The sequence below is a fragment of the Temnothorax curvispinosus genome, unplaced genomic scaffold (assembly GCF_003070985.1).
Source record: "Temnothorax curvispinosus isolate PA1 unplaced genomic scaffold, ASM307098v1 QBEX01008436.1, whole genome shotgun sequence".
Classification (NCBI taxonomy): domain Eukaryota; kingdom Metazoa; phylum Arthropoda; class Insecta; order Hymenoptera; family Formicidae; genus Temnothorax; species Temnothorax curvispinosus.
The window spans coordinates 23,258-32,078 of NW_020218216.1; the positions used below are offsets into that span (position 1 = coordinate 23,258).

Below are 8,821 nucleotides of genomic sequence, written 5' to 3' on the forward strand. Positions count from 1 at the left end.
GATGATTGACACTAAAGAGAATCTGAGAGTGCCCATCGACGAGATGTACGCATGGACGGATTCAAAGGCAATACTAGGTGGATTCGAGGTAACGTAACGCGATGGAAACCTTTTGTGGCAAATAGGGTAAATGATATAGTCGAGTTATTGCCAGCCAAACATTGGAACTACGTTAAGGGGACAGAAAATCCCGCTGATATAATATCACGAGGTGCTACTCTTCGTCAACTCAGGGACTCCGAGCTGTGGTGGTCCGGTCCGAAGTGGTTGCGAGAAGATCTGTCAGCGACGTGCGGAGGTCTTCAAGATTTCGATCCGCCAGAGATCTCTAAAGAAATACGAGTAGAAGAACAAAAGAGTGCAAATGTCTGCGCGATGACTAGTACCAAAGATTCTATAATTTAAGGGTTGATTGACAAATACTCATCATTAACTACGATCGAACGCGTGTTGGCATACTGTTTGCGCTACATATCTAATTCCCAGAAGAAACCGGGCGAACGAGAGTTGTCAAGATTGCCGGTTTCCGAGTTGCGGATGGCACATTATGGTCTTGTTCGGCACGTGCAAGCTACCAAGTTCGCCGACGAGATCAAGGATATCAGGGAGAATCGTAAATTGAGAGCAAGCAGCAAGATTCTACAGTTACTACCATTCCTGGACAAGAAGGGAGTTCTCAGGGTGGGCGGTCGACTTCAGTATTCGTCATGGCCGTTCAATCGAAGACATCCTATAATTTTACCGTCCGGAGATCGATTCTCAAAATTATTGTTCGAGAGAAAGCATCGTCGATTGTTACACACTGGTCAGCAACTCTTGTTGTCTTCTATAAAGGAGCGATACTGGCCACTCAGGGGGCGCAATTTGGCGAGGCAAGTTTGCCACGAGTGCATGCGTTGTGCAAGAATCAATCCACGAAAGATATTCCAAGTAATGGGACCCTTGCCGAGCAGTCGAGTACGTCCCAGCCGAGCATTCACAATCACCGGCGTCGATTTCGCCAGCCCCATAACAACGCTTGTCAACAAGGGTCGAGGACGGAAGACGAACAAATCTTACATTGCTCTGTTTGTTTGCTTCGCGACGAAGGCAATTCACTTGGAGGCTACGAGCAAGCTTACAACCGCGGCATTTCTAGCGACACTCCGTCGGTTTATTGGTAGGAGAGGACGTCTACAGAAACTCTACAGCGATAACGCAACGAATTTTGTTGGCACTAATCGAGAGCTGAAGGAAGTATACCAGTTCGCTCAGGCTCAAGCTAAAGGAAGGATTGGTGAGGTGCTGTCCAACGAGAACATCGAATGGAAGTTTATACCCCCCTCTTTGCCACACATGGGCGGACTTTGGGAAGCAGGGGTGAAAGCTTACAAACACCACTTGAAACGAATTATGGGAAGCGCTCTATTCATTTTCGAGGAGCTTTCAACGATATTGATTCAGATCGAGGCCTGTTTAAATTCGAGGCCATTATCCCCATTATCGTCAGATCCGACTGACCTACAGCCTTTCACACCTGCGCATTTTCTAATGGGAGACACGATGACTGGGCTTCCGGATACAGACGTGACGGATATTTAACTCAATAGATTAGACCGTTGGCAACTAGTACAGCGAGTTCAGCAAGATTTCTGGAAACGGTGGGCGACGGAGTACGTCGCTGATCTGCAAGTTCGAACTAAATGGAAGAGGGAGCAGACAAACCTCAAGATAGGAGATTTAGTAGTTCTTTGCGATGAGAACTTCCTTCCGTTGAAATGGAAACTCGGCCGTGTTATAAAGTTGCACCCGGGTCACGATGGTTTAATGCGTGTAGTCACGATCCGAACGGAGAATGGACATTTCAAGCGTGCGATAGCTAAGGTGTGCAAATTGCCTGTATCTTCAATTAACGATGAAGAAATTAGCGTGCCTAATTTGGTGGGCGACATGTCGGAAGCGAGTTAGTTAGTTTGAACGGCACGCGTTATTTCGTCCCTAGATTCGGGTCGGTGCGGTGGCGCGATAGAGTAAGCGGTGGCGACACCGATATAGTGAGCGTAGTTGCAGGCGGCGCTACGCGCGACTGGTAACAAGGAGAAAGCGCGGGATATTGTCACGAAAAATAAAGAAACCAGAACGCTTTTGGATACCGATATGAACAGTCGATCTAGCCAGCGCGAGTATTACTTGTAATTTCATTTTATAATAAATAGTGTTATTTTGGAAACGATTCAAGTTCAATTCGTACACCCAACACGATCTTTTTGGAAACCGGTTACAAAATTTTTCCAATTTTTCGGGAAATAATTGACCAAATCTTAAAGAATTATGAAATTAAGGTAGAAAAAACTAAAGAATGTAATAGAATTTAAAAAATTGCTAATAATAAAGAGGTTTCCAATTATTATTTTAAAAAATGTACGTGATTGCTCCAATTTTCGTAAATTTTGAGATATCAAGCTGAATTTTTTTTATAATTTGTATGGATACTTTTATGTTACTGATTTTTTGGAAACTGGTTTCAAAAAAATCGGTTATAAAAAATTATACACATCATGACGTCTGTCTGTCTGACCGCGAATTACTCATTTCTTAATGGACCGAATCTTAAAGAATTATATATGAAACAAGGGTAGAGTTTTCCAGGGTTTGCCATAAAGTGTATAATTTTTTGTTACCGATTTTTTGAAAACCGGTACCAAAATTTTTCCAATTTTTCGGGAATTAATTGACCGAATCTTAAAAAATTATAGTAATCTGAATTGCCTGGAGATTGGTATTTTCTCTTGACGTTATTCGATGCAGTTGTAAATATCAACGCTTTTAAACAAAGAACACCCAAACAACAAGGAAACAAGGAAGAACTAAAAAATATAATAAAATTAGAAAAATTGTTAATACGATACGATACGAAAAATACATTATTTACCTCAAAGGGGCCTTAAAGGGCGTTTTGGAGGAACGTTCCCAAACCTTTACATGTCGGCGTTTTGAAGGGACGTACCCAACTCTGTACAAATTAAAATCAATTAATAACAATTACTTGACGGCCTCACAACAAAATAACATAAATCTTAAGCCTCCAAAATCTTAAACAGAACATTGCCATATATTGCACTCCCTACCCCTTCCATTGCCTCCTCCCCAGTCCCTCCCCTCGGTCCGCTTCGTCCTCGTCATCTTCCGATGCCATCAGAAGTTTATCCTCCAATTTCTTCGCAATGTCTTCTTCTGTCGACTCCCCTTCTTTCTCATTTTCCTCCTCTCTCCTTTCCTTTCTCTTTTCCCTCTCCTTTCCTTCTTTAATTCTTTCCTCCACCGACTTGTCTTTGTCTATTTTTACTTTTATCCTGCTTCCCTCCTTTCTTCTTGCTTCCAATATTCTCCATTTATCCTCCTCACTTCCCAACTTTACCATAAATGTCAGCCATTCCCCTCTCTGTCCTATCATTATCATCTCCTTCACCTCCACCTTCACTCTCAGACCTTCTGTGAAAAATTGCATCACCTTCTTCCAGTTTGCGTTGTTTCCTCCCCATCTATTCTCAACATTGATTATCACGTTCTTCCTTTTCTTCTCTTCCTCGTCTTCTTCATTCTCTTCGTACCACCATTTTTTTCTGCCTACTTTTTCCTCTCTTTTCTCACTCTCTTCTCTCTTCCTTTTACCCGAAACTTGCTCCATTTTATAAATTTTCCTTTTTAAGATCTCCACTTTTTCTCTCAGCTCTTTTATTTTCTTCTTAAGGTTCTTCATCGTCCTCCTTGTTTGTCCCTCCATTAGCATCTCTATCGCCTCCATATCAATCTCTACCGTTCCTCTGACTTTCGTCTTTCCGTCCATCTTTCTTTTCTTTTTCTTCTGTGGTATCTGAAACAAGTTATTAAATATCTTATATGCTTATCTCCTCCGCTTATCACCTATGTGCTCTCCTGTATTCTTCTCTTTCTCTAGTTCACCATACCCTTCACCCTTATTGTCAATCTTTACCTTTGCAACTTTTCGCAATCACTTTCCTCGTTATCCTGCTTTCTTTCTTTTATCGTACTCTTCGTTACACAGCTCGCTCTTACTGTCGCCACGTGCGTCTCCTACCTGTTCCCCTTCTTACCTTCGATCCCTTCCATCGATCTCTCGGTCTTGCCACCTGTCCGTCGCACATGTTGCGGCGACACCGGTCTGTTCTGCCGCCTTCGATCCCTTGCTTTTGCCGTCTGTCCGTCGCACACGTTGCGGTGATACTGGTCTGTTCTGTAGCTTTCTCCTTCGTTGTCACTTTCTTCTTTCCCCAGGTTTCCCTCCTCTCCTCTCCTTCTCCGCGTCTTCTCCCTCTCTATCCCTCTTCGCCTCTTTATTTCTTCCGCCATTCACTCCTCTCCTCTAAAATTCCTTTGTTTTTATTCTATCTCAACTCTTTGTTGTCCACCCACATCTTCTGGTAATCAATTGTCGTTTTCTTTCCTGCTTTTTTTTCTTTTTTTGCTCTCCTTCTTATTTCCTTCTGTATCTGTCTTTCTATCTTGGTGAGGTCGTCGTTCAGAAAGCTGTCATATTTTTTCCCTAACTCCCTCCTCGTTCCCATTATTTCCCTTGTGGCCTTCCAGTTCCTGCACTTCAGCATTGTCATTTTATTATCTCCGTATCCTATTTCCTGCACTTCTTCGATGACCACTTCTGTTTTATTTATTTCTCCTATCATCTTCTCGATCTTCTTCCTTTCTGTTTTGTTTCTTCCCGTCGCTTTCTTCACAATTATATTGCTTCTCCTTCTTCTTCTCTCCGCCATTTCCAAATTTTTTTCTATCTTTTTCCATTTCTCCATTACTACTTCTCCCTCCTTTCCCCCCTTTCATTCAAGCCCGTTTTTTCAACCTTTTCCTCCAGACTTTTCAATCCTTTCTCTATCGAGTTTCTTTGCTTTCCCCATTCCTCCTCCCTCTTTTTATATTCCTCCTTCAACCCTTTTGTTATATTTTGTATCTCCTCTTTATCTTTTTTTCTTTCCTTTTCCTGCTCCTTTATTTTCCTTAGAATTTCTTTCAACATCTCCTCCGCCGTTATGCTCTCTTTCCCTTCTCCACCTTTTATAATCTTTGCCGGCGGCGGTCTGTTCATTTTCTTTAGCTCGTTAAATTTCTCCAGTATATCTTCTTCTAATTTCGCTGTTAATTTCTCCTCGATTTCTCCTCTTTTCTTTCTCTGTATACCAGCTACTAGAGAGCCTGCGCTCCCTCTTCTCATGTCTAGCCCCTCCGTTTTCGTTGGCCTGCTCACTATCACTCTTTCCTGTTCTGCCTCCATCTGCCACCTTTGCAGCCCTCTTTCCCCTAGCTCTTGTCCACTATGCGTTAACCAGCTTTTCCTATCCTTTCCAATATCCCTAGCCCGCCTCTTTCACCACCCTGTTCTCCTTCTATATTCCGCATGTTCCCTGTCTGTGGCCGTTCTTCTCACAATGCCTTCCCTCTCTTCACTTCACATACTCTCAGCCCGTCTTACTTTCACTCCCGGTTTTAGCACCCTTTTTCTCCTCTATATGTCCTTATGTCCTTATGTCCTTTCCCGACTTCCCTCCACTTTCTCGCAAACTCTCGCTCCTCCACTTTCTCCTCCCTTCCGAGTTTCTCCTCCAGACCTCTCCTATGCCCTTCTAATCTGCCACAATTCACTCGCCTAACCTTCACGTGCCACACTGTATTGTCCCGGAACCGGAAGTCTCGAAAAATTGTTAATAATAAAAAAGTTCCCAATTTCTGTTTAAAAAAAATGTACGTGATTGCTTTAATTTCCGCAAATTTTGAGATATCTGTTCAAGCTGATTTTTTTATGGATAATTTTTTGTTACTGATTTTGGGACCGGTTTCCAAAAAATCGGTTATGAAAAATTATACACATCATCGCCATCCCCGAAAAATTTTGAAACCGGTTCCAAAACTTTTCTAATTTTTCGGGGATGGCGACGATGAGTTTAATTTTTTAGTAATGGACATATTTTTTTAAAACCAATGCTATTTTTTTTCAGTTTTCTATGCTTTTTCACAAAAGTCTGTATGTGTGTATATATATTCCACTCGCTAAGGATGATAAAAAAAAAAAGGATGTGTAGTGAAGGCCAATTGTTTATATGGGTTTAATTTTTCATTAGTGTACTGATTTTTTGAAAACTGCAGGTGCTAAAATTTTTCTGATTGCGATTTATTCATTCAATTAATGGACCGATTTTCTTAAAAACAGTGCCCAATTTTTTCTAATTTTTCGGGAATGACGAAAATGTGTATAATTTTTAATAACCGATTTTTTGGAAACCGGTTCTAAATTTTGTCTAATTTTTCGGGAATGGCTACGACAAGTTTAATTTTTCAGTAATGAACGTATTTTCTTAAAACTGGTGCTATTTTTTCCGTTTTCTATGCCAATAATAAGTATTAATGGACCGATTTTCTTGAAACCAGTGTCAAAATGTTTTTAATTTTTGGAGGATAAGTTTAATTTTTTATTAATGGATAATTTTTTAGAGGGTGAAGGCGCGCAAAGCGCGAGCGAAAAAAAAATAAATAAATTGATATTAGAACAGAAAGGCAGCAAATGTAAAATTAAACCCGGTAGAATTTTTAAACAAAATAGAAAAAAGGAGAAACAGAAAGAAAATAAAATGAAAGAAAATAAAAAAGAGTCAATAATGACGGGTCAGCGGAGGATGAAAACGCGCGAGGTGCGAGCAAAAATAAAATTTAAAGACTTCAATATAGGGGATCACATTTTTGAAATACAGACAGACAGACAGGCAAACAGTCGGGTTTTATATTATAGGTATGATTTGACAATATGCTAATTTGCATCTATAATATTATCTATTACTTATTATTTATTATTTATTAAAAAAGAGTTCGAAGACGTAGGTTAGAGTTTAAGGAGAAAGAATATCAAATTTGGTGCTCCTAATAAAAGGGTGAGTTTGGGGAGAGGGGAATAGATTTTGAGCTCGCGCGAGGCGCGGGCGAAAAATCTAATATGAAATATCTCATTAAGTATTAATCCACTTGTCGATGACTTTACCTTGATACTTTTATACAAAAAATAATAAAAAAAAAAAAAAAAAAAATTATTTTAAAAAATTCGACTGCATTTTGTAAGCGCATTCAATTATGCAAAATTGCAAATGTAAAAATTAATTTTATTGTTCGCTTTCTTTTATTCTATGTACAAAAGTACAAGGTAAAATAATCAAAAAGTGAAGTACTATACGAGATATTTCATATTTTATATTTTTATAATATAAAATTTTAAATATTATAATAAAATTTATAATATCTTAAGAAATTTTTAACGAAAGAGAGCTTGATTATAGTGTTTTAAAAACGTCTTGACAAGATGTATAACTTTTATCTAAAAAAAAATCAAGTTCCATTTAAAAAATTAGTCGGTTTTTAAATTCTTGAAAACAATGCCATCTACGATGTGACTCATGTAAGAATCATGTGCCCTCTTCAAACCAAATAATTGTTATCTGAAGCATTTTTTTCTACAATCAAAAATAAAAATTTTGGGGTGGGTAAATTAAAATGACTCACCCTGTATATACATATATGTGCACATAACAAAGAATTTATACTTTTATTTTGTCGACTTCCTTGTTATGATATATTGATTTGCGAATTTTGAAACACTCTGTACATACACATACATACATACATACATACATACAGAATATCCTAGACTTTGGGTAACAATAGTTAACTAACAATACAATAGTTAACACTCTTGAGATCATTTCGAGGTAAAAATCTTAATATCAAAATGTCAAAAGTGTAATAATTTTTAAATAAAAAAAGTGTTTGAAATTGACTTAAATTGCTTAAAATTTGCGTCGTGCTCAACAGGCACGATATACAGCACTGTAGTAAAGATGTCCTCTCATGTAAATCTTATTCTTAATATAATTTTGCATACTTTTTTGTAGTAATTGCGTCTTAACTTTATCCGTAAACATTTATAGGCTGATTATTAACCCTCAGTTCTAGACCCCGATATTACGTGACATGGGTCTGAAAGACCCTGGCGTCTTCTCCAGCTTGTATCTTTAAGACAAATGCATCAATTTGACGTTTTTTTTTAATCGATACATCTTTTAAAGATCTACAAGACTGTGTAGTGTTTAGGTTAGATTATTCTAAATTAAAAAATGTAAATGTTATTTAAAAAAAAACGTGTTTTTCTGAAGAAGCAAAAAATTTGGTTTTTTTTCAAATTGACGTAGTACTGACTAAAAAAAGATACAAGGGTTTTATAATATATAATTTGAAAGATCAAGAATTGTACTTTAAGAAGAAATTAGTGTCATAACGATTGGTTCCAAAAAGTATTTTTTTTTTGCAAAGTGAAGTTTTATGATTTTGAAGAAAATTGATCAAATATTGTCTCTAAAAAACGTATTTTTTTTATCGTAAAATTTGCGACCTTGGGCATGAAATATAAACATGTAGAAGAATAACAAAATATTTTTTAAAAAGTTTCATATGGCATACTATGGAGAGGTTTTTAAAATTCATGTTTTTTGTATGAAATTGGTTGAATAATGTAAAAAATGTTGAATAAATGCAATAAAAATGCATGAAAAGATACTTTATTTATTAAAAATACACATAAAAAAAAAATTATATTGCGACGCGCAAGTGCTGCATATTTTTGCGACATGTTCGTTACACATAGGATTGTACCACATTGGCCGTTGACCGAGTGCGAGACCTTGTCTTCATTTCTGTATAATAATAATAATAATAATAATGATAATGATAACGATAACGATAACGATAACGATAACGATAACGATAACGATAA

General features: G+C 37.7%; 2 protein-coding genes across 2 annotated transcripts; one reads left to right on the forward strand and one right to left on the reverse strand.

The window, feature by feature from the left end:
* The first annotated feature begins 537 nt into the window (after window positions 1–537).
* LOC112457916 lies at window positions 538–1,581 on the forward strand. The gene has a single exon (XM_025021231.1). It carries the CDS (start codon window positions 538–540, stop codon window positions 1,579–1,581), a length of 1,044 nt encoding a protein of 347 aa, XP_024876999.1.
* Window positions 1,582–3,785: 2,204 nt separating this feature from the next.
* LOC112457917 (high mobility group nucleosome-binding domain-containing protein 5-like) lies at window positions 3,786–4,350 on the reverse strand. The gene is made up of 2 exons (XM_025021232.1): window positions 4,095–4,350; window positions 3,786–3,853 (listed from the first exon to the last, which is right to left on the reverse strand). The coding sequence occupies exons 1-2, from the start codon at window positions 4,348–4,350 to the stop codon at window positions 3,786–3,788; spliced, it is 324 nt and encodes a 107-aa protein (XP_024877000.1).
* Window positions 4,351–8,821: the final 4,471 nt, after the last annotated feature.

Coding starts and splice junctions, on each gene's coding strand:
- LOC112457917 (XM_025021232.1), bottom strand. CDS start 4,350: ATGGCGGAAGAAATAAAGAGGCGAAGAGGGATAGAGAGGGAGAAGACG. Junction 3,854..4,094: donor ATCGATGGAAGGGATCGAAG/GTAAGAAGGGGA, acceptor AACTTGTTTCAG/ATACCACAGAAGAAAAAGAA.
- LOC112457916 (XM_025021231.1), top strand. CDS start 538: ATGGCACATTATGGTCTTGTTCGGCACGTGCAAGCTACCAAGTTCGCC.